Source organism: Crinia signifera, chromosome 4 (assembly GCF_055691185.1).
Source record: "Crinia signifera chromosome 4, ASM5569118v1, whole genome shotgun sequence".
In the NCBI taxonomy this organism is placed as follows: domain Eukaryota; kingdom Metazoa; phylum Chordata; class Amphibia; order Anura; family Myobatrachidae; genus Crinia; species Crinia signifera.
Genome location: NC_139220.1, coordinates 279822263 through 279844060, shown reverse-complemented (window position 1 = coordinate 279844060; position 21798 = coordinate 279822263). Strand labels below are relative to the sequence as shown.

General features: G+C 48.2%; 1 protein-coding gene across 2 annotated transcripts in view; it reads left to right on the top strand.

Annotated features, from left to right (window-relative positions):
- LOXL2 (lysyl oxidase like 2) overlaps nt 1-21798 on the top strand; it is a 59688-nt gene that overhangs the window by 14735 nt on the left and 23155 nt on the right. For both annotated transcript variants that reach the window (XM_083184754.1, XM_083184755.1), the window contains exons 2-3: nt 20515-20884; nt 21494-21669. In XM_083184754.1, coding sequence (XP_083040880.1) covers nt 20515-20884; nt 21494-21669 — 546 coding nt within the window. The remainder of the gene's footprint in view (nt 1-20514; nt 20885-21493; nt 21670-21798) is intronic.

Below are 21798 nucleotides of genomic sequence, written 5' to 3'. Positions count from 1 at the left end.
TCGGGGCTCCCTCCCGGCCCCCCGGAAGGGTGGGCAACCCTCCCGGATTCAGGGGGGACCCCCGCTGTCCCCTGGATCGCGGCATTAAAATGCCGCGATCCTCGGGTCTCAGAGGAGGGGGCGGAGCTAAAATGACACAATCGCGTCATTTTAGCCCCGCCCCCTTCACGGAGATCACTGAATTCGCTGGTTTACCAGCATGGGGGCGGGGCTTAGTGATGTCACGCTTAAGCCCCGCCCCCTGAACGGCTACTGAATCTCTCCTCTCCGGGCTTCTCCCGGAGAGGAGAATGAGAAAGTCGGCAACCCTGCTAGATCCACTTCTATTCTGTGACAAGGATGTGACATTAGGTGAGGGCAGAAGTTGTAGATGCCCTCACAGCGGTTTTTATTTTATCTCTAATTTCCGTAGGTGTAGGTTATTTTATTTCATTGCAGCTGGATTGTACCCTGGCGGCCTCGCTTCACTCGTCACACTTCAGGCACCATGGCTCGCTTCGCTCACCACACTATTATTTCCCCCCTCCAGGTATACATGGGCCCAGTACATGATGTGAAATGTCAAAAGACAGAATTGGTTCTAGCCGCAACCAGTAACGTAACTAAAAATGAAGCGCCCCCCCACCATTAAAAGTTTGGCGCCCCCGCCACTAAAATTTTGGCACCCCCTCCTCTGTACTGTAGCCGGGACCTGAGATCTCCTTGTCTGCAGTCACGATGCTCCACTTGCTGCTGATGCAATGAAAAAGTAATTTGCAAAATGGCTGCTGCCTCATAGCAGATAGTTGTTTAGGATGCTACTGCCTCTAGCATCCTGAATAACTGTCTGCTGTCAGGGGCAGCCATTTTGTGAGGGACATTTTTTATGGCAATGCAATAGGAGCAGCGTGGGACCACAGACACGAAGATCTGCAGGTCCCGGAATGGAGAAACAATATCCCCGCAAACCCCCGGCACCCACACTTAACAAGCACCTCCAAGCCCCCGCGGGGTCTGCGGACCTATTGCTACGCCATTGGCCGCAACCATTAGTTAATCCATTTGAGTGAACATATGATAATGTACATTTGTACAGAATACTCGACTAGTTCTATCAGGAGCACTTCCAAAACCCTCAATGCAGCCATTTTCTTGGCATCTCATGTTACAACCCAGATTACTGTATCGATTTTTCACAAGGCAAACTATGCACCTGCTAAGGGCCCAGCAGGTCCCAAGGGGCCTAATAAAGATATCCTTGCCATCCAAAACTTTCCCAGAGGAGCATTGCATGACTACCATGTGATGTCATAACATCACATGGACCTTCCCACACTCCCAAAGTCCCTTTGATGTTCTTTGATCAAATAAAAAAAATGTTGGACACACAAAAGAATTTCATCCACTGTATGTGGGCAATTAGTGGGCGGGATGTTGTAACATCCGCAGCCCATTATCGCGCCCCTTCGCTGGCCACCGCATTTTTAATAACGGAATATGTTGTAACATATGCGGTTATTAACGCAAGGGACAGCTCTTGCGATAAGAGCTGTCCCTTGTGATGCGGTGCCGGCACTGGACTTTCGGGTCCATGACCCGGGAGTCCATCTGCGCATGCACAGACCGACGCGCCAGCCGCAGGGAATGCTGGGAGGGATCCGTGATGGATCCCTCAAACAGCGCTGCGGTAATAAGCCCATAGGCTTCTGCAGGGAATCGCCAACTTTGGCTGGCGATTCCCTCCGCAGCGCTGCCACTGCGGAGGGGGGTTAGAGCATACAGAAATGCGTTAAAAACCCCGATAACGGGGTTTTTACCACATATCTGTCTTAGAGAATCGCCCCCAGTTTACTTTAACGTGACACAGGTATTAAGCCCACTTCCAAAAGACCCAGAGACTGATCAGATTTGTACGCAATGCCGATGTTCATGCAGCTCAGCATTTATCGGTAGACTGTGCACACGCCAAGGTACTCTATCGATGCCATCTGCAATCAGCAAAAATATAGCAGTATGGAACGTTTGGGGGAGGAGGGCCCCAAACCGGTATCTAACCTAGGGCCCCATAAGGTCAAAATCTGTCTCTGCATACACAGGTTACTGCCACTGGTGCATGGCAGCAGACCAGTATATTTCAGGAGGCAAGTCATTGCTGAAAACAGATTAAACTAAATTGGTATAAATCATTGTGATGAACCTAATCCCTGATCACTGCCAGTTGTCAGGATGCAATTTGTTCAGTAATACAGAATTAGCCAACTGTATATGTCTAGCTGCTGCAATCAGACCCAGACTTTACACTGTATGTGTTGCGTGTAGAGTTTCCAAAGCCTCAGCGAATCAGTGTGCAGCGTAATGTATCAAACATAACATTTTCTTGTTATTTGATACCAAACCATTACAGCTTAAAGGTGTTCCTCAATGGTTTGCTCCAATTATGTATCTTCACCAACTCATGTGCCTGAATGATGCTTATTCTTCTGACAATTATTGCGTTGAAGATGACTTTTGTAACATTTGTCCCCAGACAATCAAAAGTCTCCCTCATGCTCCCTGGAGCCCTTGTACTCTCCGGAGCCGCTGAAAACAAATTCTGCAATTTGTGGCTCTTAGTGGAGGAGGCTGCACTAAAGTGATGCATATTGCACCATTTTAGCCCCACATCCTCTGCGCGCTCCTTCGAATCATGGAGTTTGTGTGGAATGGGGGCAGGGCTTGGTGACATCACTCTTGTGTGTCCGCCGACATGCAGCATTGGGTCTTCTCTCCGGGTTTCTTCCGGAGAGGCACAATTAAAAGTAGGCAAGTAGGCCTAAAATACTTTTGACGTCAGTGATTGGTAACATGTGCAGGGTGGTGGACTGGTTTTGAAAATGTTTAAATAAATATATAGTGTTGACATTTATTCAATTTATTTATTAACAGTTTCTTATATAGCATATTCTGTTGCGCTTTACAATTGAAGAAAGTGATACAAAAAACTGGGTATTTACATATAGTCAAAAATGTAGGAGGGCCCTGCGCGCAAGCTTACACTCTATAGGGAAATAGGCATTGATACACAAGGATATGTGTTCTCTATTGCATTCACTAGAATGCACAGGTTCCTGGTGTGCTGCATGATACGGTGACCCAGTAGTTGGGCCAGGGGTCAGGAGGGTCAAACGTGTGAAGAGGAAAGAAAGAGAGAGGATATATGTGACCTGTACAGTGGGGATGTGATTGGATAGGAGAGGTTTATGAAGGTTATATTGCTGGTTCTGTAATTTGATAGGCTGCCTGAAGAGATGAGTTTTCAGGGAACGTTTGAAGGATTGGAGACTGGAGGAGAGTCTTATTGTGCGTGGGAGGGCATTCCACAGAGTGGGTGCAGCCAGAAGAAAGTCTCGCAATCATGAATGAGAGCAGGTAATGCGTGTGGATGAGAGACATAGATCTTGTGAGGAGCGAAGCAGTCTAGTAGGGAGATATTTTGGATAACAGAAGAGATGTATGTTGGCGTAGTTTTGGTTTATGGTCTTGTGCATAATTAAAAGTATTTTGTATTGAGTATGATAGAATACAGGTAGCCAATGGAGGGACTGACAGAGTAGTTTTGCCATAAATCCAATCAGATTGTAGTTCAGATTAGAAACTTAAAGAAACACATACGTACTACCTACCTTTATATTCTCATCTCCGGGAGAAGCCCAGAGAGAAGACCATGCTGGACATTTTGGAGGGTAATTTAGGAGGGGCTGGGGCTAAATGCCACAAATTTGTGTTGACTAGTCCTGTCTCCTCTATATGGAGCCCAAATCCCAGTTATAATCTCCAAAAATCAGGGGTATCCTGCAACTTACAGCTGAATAGGAAGGAATGGAGTTAAATTACCACCTATTACTAAGATGCCCCTTCCACACTCCAGAGCCTCGGAACCTCCACAGTCCGGAGTCTTCCCAGTGTTCCGTGTTTCATGGCCATGGCCGATAACCAAAAAGGACCTATCAGAAGTTGCCGTCATGGAGACAAATCTCACCCACATCTCACCCACATCCCCATTGAATGATGTCGACAAGCACTGTTCAAGTGAATATGTACAATGTTAACTTGCCTACATTTGCTATGTCAACATGCTCCTAGCGGCGACACCTAACCCTAACGCCAACCGTCAACATTTTTACTATATCAACATTTTCAGATGTGAACATGTTAGGTGTCAACATTTTAACCGTGTCGACACCATAACATTTGACATACTGGTATTGACATTATAAAAGACGACACAGTGATTGCCAACATAGGGAATACATATTGTTTGTGAATATTGGAGAAAGCTGGCTAGACAGCGCCGTGGTACCTACTGCAGTGTAATAGATTCCGTATGGGCTTATTGCCTGGAGTTCTTTCATCTTCACTGTTCTACATCTTTCCTCTGGTCCCATCTCCACAGACATTACTAACAGATGACATCATTGGAATATGAGGCCTGTGTGACAGGGCCTGTGGGTATAGTTAGACTTTTCCCTGGTAACAGGATACGCGAACGAAGAACTGTAATACTGCAGCGTAAGCAGGAAATTCTACATGATTATGGCACATTGGAGTCTCAAGGCTGTCCATGATGTAGCAGGGTATATGGGGTGGCTGGCACTGATACTGCCTGCATTATACTAGTGTGTACGTATCACGATATTGCAGGGTATATGGGGTGGCTGGCACTGATACTGCCTGCATTATACTAGTGTGTACGTATCACGATATTGCAGGGTATATGGGGGTGGCTGGCACTGATACTGCCTGCATTATACTAGTGTGTACGTATCACGATATTGCAGGGTATATGGGGTGGCTGGCACTGATACTGCCTGCATTATATACTAGTGTGTACGTATCACGATATTGCAGGGTATATGGAGGTGGCTGGCACTGATACTGCCTGCATTATACTAGTGTGTACGTATCACGATATTGCAGGGTATATGGGGGTAGCTGGCACTGATACTGCCTGAATTATACTAGTGTGTACGTATCACGATATTGCAGGGTATATGGAGGTGGCTGGCACTGATACTGCCTGCATTATACTAGTGTGTACGTATCACGATATTGCAGGGTATATGGAGGTGGCTGGCACTGATACTGCCTGCATTATACTAGTGTGTACGTATCACGATATTGCAGGGTATATGGGGATGGTTGTCACTGATACTGGCCGCTGTTCAGTGACGTCTCTGGGACCCGCTGAACATGCAGGTTGTCTGGCTTTATAGCCAAATTGACCTGCATGCTCATTTGACATGAATAATCATTGACGATGTACTGTATGATATGCCAGGTGTGAATGTTTTCTTTAAACACCTCCAGTATCCACGCCAGCCCGAAGCATGGCGAGCGCAGTAAGTCCTGCGAGGGGACGCGGAATATATGTGAATTAATCCGCATCCCCTCGCGGGGCAGGCTGCGCTCGCCACGCTTTGAGACGCACAAGCATCTCAGGCAGATGGAGCGCCTCTCCGCCGGCGCCCGCATGATCCCCTCTCCACTGGCGTATGCCAGCGCAGGGGATCTGGCGGTTACCGGCGCTGTGTGAGAGGCGTTCTGTAGGCTTGGCAGGGACGCCGGGGATAGTGCTGCAGCTCGCGAGGACAGTACGGTGACTAGGGCTGCCGCGGGAACACTGACTACGCTAACTATGCAGGGCTGCTGCAGAGACACTACGCTGATTACGCTAGGCAGCCATTGGGCTACGCTGACAACGTATTCAAAAATGGTCTACATTGAATGTTGAACGATGTTAATGTTCTTATTTTAGAGTGGCTTACTATTGGATCTGCTACTAGTGCTAGGGCTGCTGAGTATGACTATACGTTGGACCTGAAAAGGGTTAAATGCCTGATAGTTGGGATCCCAACTGACAGGGGCTATTCTCCCTTGTGGGGGTCCACAACCCTCATAGGGGGAGAATAGTACCTGTGGCGAGCACAGCGAGCCACCAAGCCCGCAGCGTGGCGTGCGCAACAAGCCCGCAGTGAGCTTCTTTGCACTCGCCCCCCCTGTTGGTGCATCGGCAATCGGGCCTCCGACAGGGGGTCAGCCTAGCATATCGCACCCTTACAGGAATGGTGTGGGGTAAAGATTTGTATGGATTCCCTGACTTTTGTTCTAGTATAATTAATGATGATTCTTACTCAGAACATGCAGACACAGGCTCTGTCACTTTATATGGGGGTGTCAGTGTGCTCGGTCCCGGGGCAGTGGAATCTGTGATCAGAGGATGATAAAATCTCACCACAGCCACAGCCCATATAGCCCATCCCTGCTGCAGACAAGTCACAAGTGATGCACACACAGAGCAGAACACATTTCAATCTGGGACATTTTCATTCTTTGCTCTTTTCTTTTATTAAGTAAAATGAAGGAAATCAAAGTGTATTTGTATACTTAGTGGAGGAGGCCTGTTTGTGTGGAATATCATCTATATATATGTCTAGTGTCTGTTTGTGTGGAATATCTCTTATATATTTGGCTACATCTGTCACTCAAAGTGTGTCTGGAGCTGTAACGCTGGGTTGTGGGCTTCCATCTTAATTTATGATTGTCATCACCTGTTTTAAACAGGGTAATTGATAAGAAAGGTGTTTAAGCACAGGTGATGGTAATCCATAAATTAAGAAGAAAGTCCAGAAACAGAGCAATGTGTCCCTCCTGGAGAGGGTCATGTTGGTATGCACCTCCCTCCCTCCATCCCCCCCCCCCCTCATTCACGGCATCCCCACAATTAAATGGCACATGCAAAACACTGACATGGCTATTGTCGACAATGAAAAAGGTTGACAAGATTTATTTTTCACTTTTTCAATGTTTTCATATTCATTCTCATGTGTCGACATGGACACCAATGAAGTGCCACACTTATGTCAACATTTACATGTGTTGACCTTTCTGTGTTGATTTTTTCTTGTGGTGATTCGCGGCACCCCCCGCGACCCCCCTCCCGTGATTTGCAGCACCCCCCGCAATTCGCGGCACCCCCGGTGACTCCTGCGATTTGCGGCCCCACAACGTGACACCCCCCTCCTGCGATTTGCGGCACCCCGCGACCCCCTCGGACGATTCGCGCCAACCCCCCGGGCCCCCCCTCCCGCGGTTCACGGTGCCCCCCACGACCCCCCCTACCGCGATTCCCCACCCCTGACCCCCCCTCCTGTCATTGCACGCGATTCACGGCAACCCCAGGATTAAATGGCACATGCAAAACACTGGCACGGCTATGGTCGACAATGAAAAAGGTTGACATGAGTTTTTGAAGATTTATTTTTCTTTTTTTGAATGTTTTCATATTCATTCTCATGTGTCGACATGGACACCGATGAAGTGCCACACTTATGTCAACATTTACATGTGTTGAACTTTCTGTGTTGATTTTTTCTTGTGGCGATTCGCGGCAACCCCCGCGACCCCCCTCCCGCGATTTGCAGCACACCCCCCACAATTCGCGGCCCCACCCCGTAACACCCCCCCCTCCTGCGATTCGCGGCACCCCGCGACCCCCCCTCCCACAATTTTCGCCAACCCCCCGGGCCCCCCTCCCGCGGTTCACGGTGCCCCCCATGACCCCCCCTACCGCGATTCCCCACCCCTGACCCCCCTCCTGTCATTGCGGCAAACCCCCGCCCCCGCGACCCACCCTCCCGCGATTCACTGCAACCCCCCGCGCCCCCCCCCTCCCACAATTCGCGGCACCCACAACCCCCCACCCCGTGACCCCCCCTCCCGCAATTCACGGCATCCACCCACGACCCCTCCTCCCGTGATTCGTGGACACCCCTCACCTCCTCCCTCCCCCCCCACCCCCGCACGCGATTCACGGCAACCCCAGGATTAAATGGCACATGCAAAACACTGGCACGGCTCTGGTCGACAATGAAAAAGGTTGACATGAGTTTTTGAAGATTTATTTTTCTTTTTTGGAATGTTTTCATATTCATTCTCATGTGTCGACATGGACACCGATGAAGTGCCACACTTATGTCAACATTTACATGTGTTGAACTTTCTGTGTTGATTTTTTCTTGTAGCAATTTTTTTCCAGTGACAACTATGAACTATGTGCACGTCAACCTACACATCATCAACCAATTCTTTGTATAATATATAACACCTGTTCTGTTTTACTGTAGGTGTTTTAAGTCAGACCTTTTACTGCTACTATTACTGTTTATGTAAATGCATTCTGAATGACAGCAACATCCTACCATCCTTCTACAAGAATACAGTATATAACCAACTAGGTGATTCATCGCGCCCCATGCCCCCCCCTCCCGCAATTCACGGACCCCCCGCGCACCCCCCCTCCCGCGATTCGCAACCCCCACTCGCACAATTCACGCCCCCTCCCACGCTTTGCGGACCCCCGCCCTCTCCCGCGATTCGCAGACACCTGCGCCCCCCTCCCTTGATTCACAGCACCCCCCGCGCCCCTCCCGCAATTCACGGCACCCCTAAGCCCCTCTTTAGTACACCGTATACTCACACACCCCTTTCACTACCCAGCTTTCTGCTCTCCTGAACCGTAACTTCCATCACTGGGGAGTCGCTGAGGCTGTTTTGCCCAAATGCCCCTATCATGCCTCATAGCCCAGCCTCCTGTTCTCATGGACACTAACTCCCACCCAGTAGGAGGAGACACTGACTCAGGGCCACCATCCTGTACTCCTGTACTGCCACACTGGACCCTCACCCACTGGCAGAAGCTGCACAGTATCTCCCACCCTCCTCTTTAGTCCCCCTTATGCCCACACACCCCTATCACTACCCAGCCTCCTGTTTTCCTGTGTCGTGACCTCCGCCAGTGGGGAGCCGCTGACTCAGAAACACCCTACTATACTATTGCACACACACACACCTAAACAACACGCACACACACACCCCCCACCCACACCCACAAATGTCACTGTACCATCCACACTATCAATGTACATCTTACTCTGTAACCGCTTTTTAATTAAACAAAACAATACACACCCCCTTCCACATCATATGCTCTCTATTTAACACATTTCACCTATAACTCAAGTTGCAATACAGGGCATCTTTCATACAATTCTAACCATCTTTCTCATATGCAAATGTTCACAAATTAAGGGGGCGCAGCCCCTTACGACGGTGTGAAGAACGCCCGTAGGGCGCGATGAATCACCTAGTCATCTATATATATGTCTAGTGCACGGGTGTCAAACACAAGGCCGCGGGCCAAATCCGGCCCGACAGACCTCGTCATGTGGCCCGCGCAGCCGCCGCCGCCAGCCTTCACCTTTTATTCTCTTTTTTTTAGATCTTTTTTTAGAGGTTTTTTTGCATTGCCGGCGGCCATGTTCCTGTGGTCTTTTAAGATGTCTGCGGCCACAGGAACATGGCCGCCGGCCTCCACGGCTACGTGGAGGAGGGCCCGGCAGCCTGTTCCCTCTTATCGAGGCAGTGGCAGACTCTGGGTGGCGACGTCGTGACGATGACGCCTCCCACCCACGCGTCTGCAGAGAGGAAGGAAGGCAGGCCGAGTCGGGGGGGCGCAGCAGGAGAGGCCGCGGCGCAGGGAGTGGAATTGAAATTACTGGAGCCGCAGCAGCAGTAAAGGAGCCTGAGGGATAAAAAACAGTAAGTTACATAAAAAAACAATATATCTGGTGGTGGTGTCATGACATTACTTTTATATTATACAGGGGGAGCAGCCTGTGGTGTCATTATTATTGTACAGGGGGAGGAGCCTGTGGTGTCATGGCATTATGCCTTGACACCACAGGCTGCTCCCCCTGTATAATAATAATGCCATGACACCACAGGCTGCTCCCCCTGTATAATATAAAAGTAATGCCATGACACCACAGGCTGCTCCCTCTGTATAATAATAATGCAATGACACCACAGGCTGCTCCCCCTGTATAATAATTTGTGTCATGGCATTACTATTGTTATATTATACAGTGGGAGCAGCCTGTGCTGTCATTGCATTATTATTATTATACAGCGGGAGCAGCCTGTGGTGTCATTGCATTATTATTATACAGCGGGAGCAGCCTGTGGTGTCATTGCATTATTATTATACAGCGGCCCTTTGAGGGTGACCAAACTGCTGATGCGGCCCCCGATGAATTTGAGTTTGACACCCCTGGTCTAGTGTCTGTTTGCGTGCCACCAAAACACTGCCATCTGTTGGCAGCGAATGAAAGTACATCTCTTTCTCTCACACATGTGCAAACACAGAGGCAATCACAAGGTACCAAACTGAGACACCCACCAGCTGCAGCTCTAATCCGCAACAGTGACCAACAAACTGGCTTTGATGCCCACTCCAACTGTGTGGAGTTTGTATATTCTCCCTGTGCTTGTGTAGACTTTGGGTACTCTGGTTTTCTCCCACAATCCAAAAATACACAGTAATGGTAGTTGTATGTGTGTACATGTGTATATAATGTTCATTGTAGCACCCCGCACCTGTCACATCTAGTGCAGTTTCTTTTTCTTGCATGGGGTGTCGCTGTCTACACTAGAGCCTCTAGCACACTCTGGTCTGTATCTTAGTGTTAAAGCATAAGAGCAACACCCCAGGCACTCCCAGAGATGCTGGTCTGCCCCCCCCCCCCCCCCCTGGGTCTCATGGCTCCCATTCACCTGCTGAGCAGCAGTCTGTGAGTGCTCCCCCCAAATTTACCCTTTGCTCGCCACGGTAGGACATCAGGACCAGTGCTGAATTATCCATGGGGCAACAGGGGCGGTCGCACCGGGGCCCCAACATATCCGGGGCCCCCACACCAGCACTGCTGCTGCAGTGGCAGGTGGGTGGCATCAGCGGGGTCGAGCAGCGCAGGGCGGGCAGGGGGTCCCTGCGGCAGATGGGAAGTCAGTGGCAGGGCCCCCAATGACAGATGGGAAGTCAGCGGCGGGGTCCCTGCAGCAGATGGCAACTAGTAGCGCTACTAGTTCCTATAAGCCGGAGGGACCCCGCCGCTGACTACCCATCTGCCACAGGGACCCTGGTGCCTCCCCAGTGCTGCACGGATCCCCGCTGCCTGGACCCCACGCTGCCCAGGTACAAGGGGGGAGAGGGGGGGCTTTATGGGGGGGCGGGGGGGACCACCACAATTTTGGTGTCCAGGGCCCCCACAGGGATAGTTGGTAATGTGTAATATAATGCTAGTCCACTATCCCTGCGTGATATCCCTATATGCACAGGAAGTGTGTTGGATGTTTGCCTAGTCAGTGTGGTCTTGGAGAACAATGATGTCATTATATGCTATGGATGGCGTTGTAACGGGGGAAGTAGAGGAAACACATAGATACATAGCCAAATAAATAATTCCTTCACTCTAATTGCTATACCACATGTGTAAGGTTACCATAAATCACACGCATGAGCTTTCCTCAGTGGTAAAAGCATTCTTTGGGGAAATGTTCTAGACTTTTGTTTCCGCCACAAGCAGAGTGATGTCATCTAAGAAGGGGCTGTAGCTGTTAGCATTGCACTGGTGGCTACATAGGCTTCTGCTCAAAATAGTAGGCAACTTATTGTCGCATCATATAAAGTATATTAATACAATAAAATATTGTAACACGCCTAAGTGAGCCGGATTGTGTATGCAAGTAGAGGTGCCCATACACTTTCTGCGATGTGTCGCAGCAGTGTATGGACACCCGACAGCCTGCGAGCCGCCGGGACCTTCCTGTCGGCAGGGACACATGCGATCCGTTGTGATGGAACGCATGCGTCCCTGCTTCCCACCTCGCCGCCAAGAGGAGCGGGTGGTCGGACGGCCTGCCGGTCCGACCACCTGGTCGGGTCCGATGCGCACGGGACCGCGCATCAGACCCAATGGCATGTCAGGGAGGGACGATTTGGTCTGATTTTAGGCCAGGTACACACCAGAACGATCCTGATTGTTAGTAGATTGTTAGCAGATTGTGTGATTTTCGCACGATCTGTTGGAGCACACAATCTGCTAACAATCTGCTAACGATCTGCATCCAATCTGATCCCAATCCGATCTAAGTCTGTATCCAGTTGAATGGATCTTTTACAGATCCTCACTGCAGCAGGTAGGATCTGTAAAACGACCAAACGACAGCGGGGACGCGCATCGGATTGGAATCGGATCGGAATTGGACTTAAACATGCCCAATCTACATACAATCTGCATCCAATCGGTCGGAATTGGATCCAGATTGATGGAATTCAGCCCTAATCGTTCTGGTGTGTACCCCCCCTTACAGGCCGATTGGTCGCAATCGGCCGAAATCGGACCAAATCGCCTCGGTGTATGAAAGCCCAGATCTCAGCTGTCAGATCCACTAATAGAAAGATAAAAATGTAATGAGTCCTATCGGAGAAAGTGCTATAAAAAAATTATTATTATTATGTGTTCCAATTTATCACAGTTAAGGGGTTAAGCTGGCTACTTTAAATCTCTCCTCCGGGAACAGCCCAGAGAGGAGCCACACGGGGGTAAGGTATCAGTAAGGCCATATCCTTGAAATGCTGCTATTTGCAGGTTCATGGGTTGGGCTAAATTATGCTAATCGATTCACACTGTAGCTCCGCCCCCTCCATTCTTCTCTGCGAGTACCCTGCAAATCTCCTTATCCTGCCCGATTCAGTAGGAAGCAGTGGATGCGGTAAATGTGGACGCTCGCCATGGGTGCTGGGGACTGTCCAAAAATAGTGTATCCTGCCACTTGTGGGAGAGTTGGCAAGTATGTATCAAACCTTGGAGAGATATCAAGTGGAGACATTATAAAGTAACAACCCTTTATCTTCTGACACCTGCTGTGTTTGTAAAGAGTGGAAATGTAGACCAACAGAGATGTTGCCCATATCCAATTTGGGGGTATTGATGCCCATGTTTGTAGGCCGTGCAGGATGCCGTTGTATGTGATTTCCCCTTTGAAAAGTTCAGCCAAGTTTATCATTTTATCAGGTATATTCTATAAATAGGACTGATTGGCTACAATGTGAAACTTGTCCTCTGATCCACTTTTTGCACTGCTTGATCTATATTCCCATTTATCTCTATACTAGTTATCTTAAGCTAAAAGCTTTGATAAATCTCCTCCATATTCTCGTTCCAGATAATGACCAAGTGAGCTTAATGTTTGAGAACCATCCTCCTTTTGGATCCCGATACTGTATTGCATTGTGCCTTATTTGCTGTGTCTGGTTCTAATCTGCTCATACCTAGTGCAATTACGTCTTCTACATACAGTACTGGGGCCTACACACTGGGCAATTTCAGGGAATCATTCCGTGTGTATGGGCCATAGCAATGCGCGTCCTCACATGGTGCTATCACCCGCGATTAATACCCAGCATGCTGGATAAATATAGTAATATCGCCGGTCAGGGTCGGTGTACTCACTTGAGAACACTAGCCCTGACAGATCGCTCAGCACACAGCACTGACATATCACTGTGTGCTGAGCGATTTTGCTTAGCGTTCTGAGAGATCTAACATCGCTCAGAACTCTCAGCGAATCCCCCGTGTGTAGGCCCCTTAAGTGGTGTTTTTATTATTATGAGATAGGGAGATACTAATAAACATGTTAATGTATATGTGAATGAATCCATGTTTGTTTATTGTATACATTCAGGCTGAATAATTACATAACACTAAATAGTACCTATACAGTATACAGTATGCCGCTGCATGTCATTCCCTCTGTAGAGATAGGGGGCCTTATTCAGGTCCATTCACGGTTTTGCCTACGTTGACACAGGGACCGAAGTTTTGTTAGGGTGCATCCGCATTTCTGTGCATGTGCATCCGCAGGGTGTGTGCACCTGCAGTCAATATTCCCTCTAATGTTACGAAGGCTGTGTTCGGCAAAAGATTTTGGCTGTGCAACTTTGGAAGGAAATTTACATTTTTGTGCGCCACTTATATATAACTGGAAAATGACGTTCAGCATTTGTGTTAACTTTACTTCAAAATGATATTAAACATTTAAACATTCAAAACACAGCACACAATGTAGTTAATGGGTGAAACACACAGTAATTGAGTCCACAACTGCAAAAAGGGACCACTGCTGCTTTGTGCGCTCTGTTGTAATGTCTGTGCGCACGTTCGTCGAGTGGTGCACAGCTTAGAGGGAACACTGCCTACAGTGAGCATTCTGTTCGCCGGGTGCACGCACCCAACACAGTGGGCGGGGGTCGCTGGGCAGCCCATTAGAATATGGGAGTGCCCAGCGTTTCATGAGCGTTCCCATGAGAATGCTGGGAATTCTCATGCTAATGCTGTTATGACGGACAGGTGGGAGACGGGCAGCTGACATCACCGGATTCCTCCAGAACGTGCACACATATGTAAGGTTGCTCAGAGCACCCTTACATATGTGTGCACCTTCCACATCGTTTGATGGTCGGCGACCATCTAAAAATATGGGTGCTCCACCCCTGGCCTGCGAATGGATGTTACTCAGTGGCGTAACTACTGTAAGGCAGCCCCAGCAGCCCATTGGGGGAGCAAGCAGCAGTGGGGTCTGTGTGGGCGCCGGCACCCGCTCAACACACTGACAGGCTGCTGCCTGCCGCTGCCCACTGACTGAGCACTGGAGGCGAGTCAGTGATTCCATTCACTGTACACAGAGCCGGCTATTGGCTACTGTGTACAGGTTGGGCAGGTGTATGGGCATGCTAGGGCGGCCTGGGATGCGTCGGAGCCAAGGGAAGCAGCAGTGTCTGCTGGTCTCTCTTCCTCTCTCCAGGTTCTCCGTTATGCGTGTGACATCATCACGTCACATGCTGGGGAAACACGCTGGAGCCTGTGGGTGGGGGGGCGCCTCAAACTTTTTGGCAGGGGGGGGGGGGGGCAAAATTTATAGTTACGCCACTGATGTTACTGTGCATTCCCTGCGTGCGAATCACGCGTTCCGTATGGGTGGTGCCAGCCAACCATTCGCAAGGCGGGGTTCGGTGGACTCACAAGGTTGCGAATTTGCAGCCTTGCGAATCAAACAGAATAACCCCCAGGGTGTAGAGACATACCTGAGGCTAGCCAGTGACCTACACAGGCAGCGTGCACAGTTGGGGTTAGGGTCTGCAGGCAGTCAGGCATATCCCAGTCACAGACACTACGTAAGAGTGATACACAGGGCTGCCTGTTTCTATACAGACAAGATTGGATTTCCATGGACAGACAGTGCCTGTCATTATATCTCCACTATCTGTACATTTTACATGATTACAGATCACACGTGAGAGTGATTTTACAGCAGGTGACGGGTGTCCTACAAGGTGCTGTTTGCTTTATAGGTTTGTAAAGTTTTTCCAAACGGTAGTAAAAGGAGAATGTGCTTATTGTCTGTCACCCATGCACTTGTCTCCCAGGCATGGAAACTTCTGTATATTACACAGCACTATCTGACTCATGGTAACGGGTATGCTAGTCTGGTCAGGACTGACACAGCGGCCCAGGGCCCGAAACAGGAGGTGCCTACAACTGCATGAGCACTAAGGGCCAGATGTACTCAGCTTGAAAAGTCATAAAATAGAGAGCCAATCAGCTGCTTACTGCCATGTCAGGGGCTGGGTTTGAAAAATGACAGGAAGGAGCCGATTGGTCTGTAGTTTATCATTCTTCATTTTATTAATTTTCAAGGCTTAGTACATCTCGTCCTAAATGATTAACTTAAGATACACTATTGTTAGTCAAATAAAATATATTACATAACAAAATATACATTTACCAGAATATAGAGACTGAGGGGTAAATATACTAAAGTGTGAGTTTTGGAAGTGAGAGGTGTTACCCATAACAACCAATTAGATTCTACTTATCATTTATTGAGCACTTTCTAGAGGATAATAGCTAGAATTTGATTGGTTGCTAAAGGCAACATCTGTCACTTGTAAAAAGTAAAACTTTAGTAAATTTACCCCTAAGGCTGGGTTTGCACCTGATGATGTGCGACTCAATGATACCATGTAATGACACATCGCACCTCTGCTGTACTGTGTGTGATGTATCAGTACATGCTACATGTAACACCACAGCGCCAACAGTGGCATTGTCCCATTGGACGCGCCAACGATCCAGTGGGACAAAACGTTAAAACTCAATTAATCAAACAATGAATGGGGTGGATTTGAGGGTACGCATTACACAATGGTCATTAAGATCCATCACGGATAGATAGATCATACTAGTTAAAAGTCTGCCAAAATGACAGCTTATCCCTGTCTGCTCCTACCTCCCATCTCTGTCTTCTCAGCCCCCTCTCTCCATATCCAGCAAGTCTTAAACAGATAATTTTGCTTTCACTTTGGCCCTTATTCTAGTTGACTTGGACGGATGCGTATTTTGGACGGGCACAGAGTGTTCTTAGCCCCACCTACCGTACAGATCGCTCACACCGTCCGAATGCGGTAAGACGCCGAGCGAATAGACCACGAGTGGATGTTTCATGCAAACACCTCCCCCATCTGTGGGAACCTCCCCCATCCTCCGATGGTCTCCGACCATCGAATGATGGACCGAGTGATCAGGCAGCACCGAGTGCTCCACACCACTCGGGCATTTCTCTGTGCGAAAGCAGGGATATGCGTTTGCAGCTTACATCCGGCTATGTCAGCTGTCCGCCCCCCACATGTGCGTCATGGCCGGATTACCATATGTACGCCCCGCGTTTTCATGGGAACGCCCATGAAACGCGGGGCGTACACATATGGTAATGAGCCCAAACAGCCCTTCACGCCCCTCTTCACCCCCTGCTCGGATGGTTCCGTACGAGCCTTTTCTGCATGGAATTCACGCTGTGTTCGGACGTGCGAAGCGTTCGCACGTGCACAGAAACACCTCTGAACATGCGCAAACACAATACATCGGCCGTCCGACCGAACACGCAGCCATCCGCCTCAATCATAATAAGGGCCATTGTGTTAAGGGGTAAATTGGTACTTCGAGTGGCCTCTAGTGGTCACTGGCGGTACTTCACCTCAGAGGTAAGTATTTGGACATATGAACTATATATATCATAAGGTAGCAGACTAGCTTTTAAAGCTTTTGGTTTGAGTGGGCTTAGCTTAGATAGATAGATAGATAGATAGATAGATAGATAGATAGATAGATAGATAGATAGATAGATAGACAGACAGACAGACAGACAGATAGATTTGGGGTCCAGAGCTGAGATAGGCCCGAAATTCCATGTTTAGAGTTACGTCTCACATATATTTTTTTTACTCTTGGGTGTAGGGTGACCAACTCATCCCTTTAATCCGGGACACATATTCACAGGTTCTGTGGCAGTTTAAAACCAGGTGAAATGGAGTCTTGAGGTGCGGCAGTTTAAAACCAGGTGAAAGCCAGCCACAGAACCTGTGTAATTAATATGTGTCCCGGATTAAAGGGATGAGTTGGTCACCCTACTTGGGTGGTAAATATGGGCCCTTCCATTTTGCCTTGGGGGCTTACATATATATACATACATGATATATCATTTGACACTGGCCCTGCTCATTGCGTTGTGGTAAAAAAATACTGGAGGGCAATATAGTGTGACATAACATTATCTGGGGCACTATGATATGGCACAGTATGAAGTGAAGGAACAACAGTGTGACGTAATAAGAACTTGGGACACTGTGGGCGGCATGATTTTGCCTTGTAAGTTAATTCCCATTTAAAAAAATGTCAAATTTGAGCTGGCATCCCGCACTGCTGCCAAACTAGGGCGGCATTACATTCCACTCCGTATGTCATAATGTGATCTTAGAACACTGTATGTCACAATATAAACTGGGGACACTGTATGCCATAATCTACCTAGAAACTGTAGATCTAACAATCAGAACCATAATATGATTTGGCGGTACTGTGTTGCATAATGTGTACTTGAGAGCCCCACAATGTGACATATTGTGAAATAGGGCAGTGGTTGTCAACCTCGGTCCTCAAGTACCCCCAACAGTTCACATTTTCTAGGACACCGAGTAGGTGCACAGGTGCACTCATTATTCACTGACACATTTTAAAAGATCACAGGTGGAGCTAATTATTTCACTTGTGATTCTGTGTGGAGACATGGAAAACATGCACTGTTGGGAATACTTGAGGACCGAGGTTGAGAACCACTGGAATAGGGCACTACTATGTGACATAACATTAACTTGGGAATTACTATGTGACATAACATTAATTAGGGCATTACTATGTGGCATAACATTAACTAGAGCACTACTATGTGACATAAAATTATCTAGGGCACTACTACGGTATGTGACATAACATTAACTAGGGCACTACTATATGACACAACATTAACTAGAGCACTACTATGTGACACAGCATTAACTAGGGCATTGCTATGTGACATAACATTAATTAGGGCATTACGTTGTGACAAAACATTAACTAGGGCAGCTACTATGTGACATAACATTAACTAGGGCACTACTATGTGACATAACATTAATTAGGGCATTACTTTGTGACAAAACATTAACTAGGGTAGCTACTATGTGACATAACATCATACCTCCCAACTGTCTTGTCCCCGGATGTGGGACACTGCTGATGCGTGCCGAATGCCGCTATGGGGGCATGACCCAGAGGCTCTGTGAGCCTCTAGCCATGCCCCCAGCCCCCTGGCTGCGGGAATAGACGCTGTGCGCATGCGCACAGCGTTTATTCCCCGCTGCTTAGCAGCCGACAGGGGGGACTCCCAACAGCCCCCCCTCACCGCGGGACACTGCCGCCCGCGGGTGGGACAGCGGGACAGGCCCTAATAATCGGGACTGTCCCGCTAAAATAGGGACTGTTGGGAGGTATGTAACATTATCTAGAGCACTACTATGTGACATAACATTATCTAGGGCAGCTACTATGGTTCATAAAATGGACTAGGGAACTATTATGGGGCATAACATTAACCGCTGCTGTGGAGAAATGTCTCTCTAGAAAAACTGGTTATGGGGCCCCCTCAAATTGTCGCTATGGGGCCCACATATTTCTCTCTTCATCACTGGTGCCATAGATAGCTTATTATACCCATCATAAAAGTAAAAACTAACTGTATGGTTACTGTACTAGTTAGAAATCTAAATATATAAAACTCTCAATGAACCCTTGGGAAATAAGTTATGTTCCCCAGCTCTGAATGGCAACTGAGTCTTATACTGTAGCAAGAAGACTTATTGTTCTCCTGAACAGAGTCATGGGTGAACGGAAAAATGCCCCCTCCCCCCACGCTCATAAAACACAAGATGTTTGACATTTTTTACAAGAAGATGTGGAAAATATTACATTTATAGATGTGAGTGTTACAAATGGTGCACAGTTAGAGGCGTGTTATTATACTGGAGCTGGTGGTGGCTGTGGCACTCGCCTACCTCAGCAAATATATTACAGATCTAGGGTATCCCCGTGTTCCAGTGAGATCATCTCCAAAATGACTTCACTGTGGAAAAATTCAAGACTCAGGAACCCCCCTCCTGCCCATGGGAGTCTGGGAGAGGCAGACAGGGAGGGGGGCACCTTCTGTGCATCTGCTGGAGAATGAGGCTACAGGAACAGTTTGTTTTACGGGAGGATATGAATTTCTTCCACTTATACTTAATGATTGTGCTACTGGATGGCCGGCTCTGATGAGGCTATGTCTAGAAAAGGAACACAGCGCAAAGTCAGGCAATATGTCACCTAATAGTTTATGCCCTCCTCACTTTCTCTAGACAAAATGACAGCAGCCCTTTAATACCTAATTATAATAAAAACACAGAGACGTGCGTGACAACGAGAACGTTGCTTTATTTTATAAACACTATAAATGTCGGCGAGCAGACAGCACTGCAGAAACATCAGGCTCAGCCATAGCCATTGAGGGTGCACTACTAGTACCCGGGCTGTTCAGTGAAAATACCTCATGATTTGGGGCCTATGTACTAAGCCTTAGACAGACATAATGGGAAGAGCAATAAAGTACAAGTCAATCAGCTCTTTGGGGTCTGCTAAGCCTTGGAGTGAGATAAAGTACCAACTAATCAGTCCCTGTCATTTTTAAAGATTTACTAAGTCTGGTGAAGTGATAAAGTGATTTACTGGTGAAGTGATAAAGTGGCCAGTGATAACGCACCAGCCAATTAGCCCCTAACTGCAAAGTTACAGGCTGGGTTTGAAAAAGACAGGAGCTGATTGGTTGGTAGGTGCGCCCAGGAAAACGTTGGGCGTCCCCATGTGAACACAAGGACGGTGGGGTGCAGGCATCAGCCAATCAGCTGTGTTTGAAAAATAACAGTTAGGAGATGATTGGCTGGTGTGTTATCACCTTCCACTTTATCTCTTCACCAGGGTGAATACATCTGTCCCAGTACTTGCAAAAGTCAATGTTCTACATTCTAAATGCTGTTACTAGTTATCTGTGCAATGGCGCTGAAAGTGAGGCATTTTATGGCTCATGCCTCCTTAATGTCAATGTCATTATGTCCTCAAAATATTGTTTTTAAAAGTAGAAATGTGAGTAATTTAGCGGTACTCATCCCTTCTCTCTTCGTCTCTTCCATTCCAGGCCCTGTATCGCAGCCCATCGCGCCCACAGAGAATGCTGGTGACGCACATGTTTCTCTTCTTCCTCACCCTATCTGTACCCACGCTGGGGCAGTATGAGCATTGGCTGTATTATCCCGAATATCAAGAGCCCCAAGCACCTGAGCCACTACCCACACAGCCACCCAAGCCGCCCGCAACAGTCCACATCCGCCTGGCGGGCGAGAAACGCAAGCACAACGAGGGGAGAGTGGAGGTCTTTTATGATGGAGAGTGGGGCACCGTCTGTGATGATGACTTCTCCATTTATGCTGCTCATATTGTCTGTAGAGAGCTGGGATACATGGAAGCCGTATCATGGACGCCCAGTAGCAAGTATGGCAAAGGAGAAGGTAAGCTGGCCCTCAGTGTTAGCAGCCTACCCGATACTGCTACAGTGTCGCAGTACAATTCCCTCTGATCTGTACATTATACTGTAGCAGATTGTATTGGAGAATGGTCATTTTCAGCCCAATTGTTCAACCCAAACCAGTTTAATCTGATCCCTGTGCGCTGTTGGTTAACAATAATTGCACCATTTACATGCTACCCCCCTTACGCAGCCCAGGCTGCAAACAATGACTTCTGTGCAACTTGACCATGCAGTGTGTGGCCAGAGTGACAAGATATCAAGCAATTGGACTAAACGGAGAAAAGTTCCTGTTTTGCGGGCCACATTTTAATGAATGCACCAACAAAGTAATTAGCGCCAACAGTTCTAATCAGTGGCGGCTTCAGAGCTGGGGCTGCAGCACAATCCAAATAGGGGAGCCACACCCACTGCCACCAACTGCCATTCCAACCTGACTCGTTGGCTGTTGGTGTGGTTCCCTTATTTGAATTATGAACTGTGCTGCAACTCCACCTCTGGAGCCGCCACTGGTTATAATGGACTTACTTTCTGTTACACCTCACCATGTATAGTTTATGTGGGTAAGTGACACGGTTTCTGTCTCTGACAGGAAGAATCTGGCTGGACAACGTACACTGTACCGGGAGAGAGAGAAGCATTTCCGCCTGCAGCTCCAACGGGTGGGGTGTGACGGACTGCAAGCATAGTGAGGATGTGGGGGTGCAGTGCAGTGACCGCAGGATTCCTGGCTTCAAGTCCAACAATGCCTTGGTGGAACAGCTGCAGGTGAGGAATGCAGGAGATGACTGTGGAAGAACAAAACCTGGGAATTATGAGGAATGGCAGTGAGGTGGTCCGACACACCTTTAGCCTCATAATGCTCTTTGGTGGTTTTTAGAATGCTGCAGCCTTTTA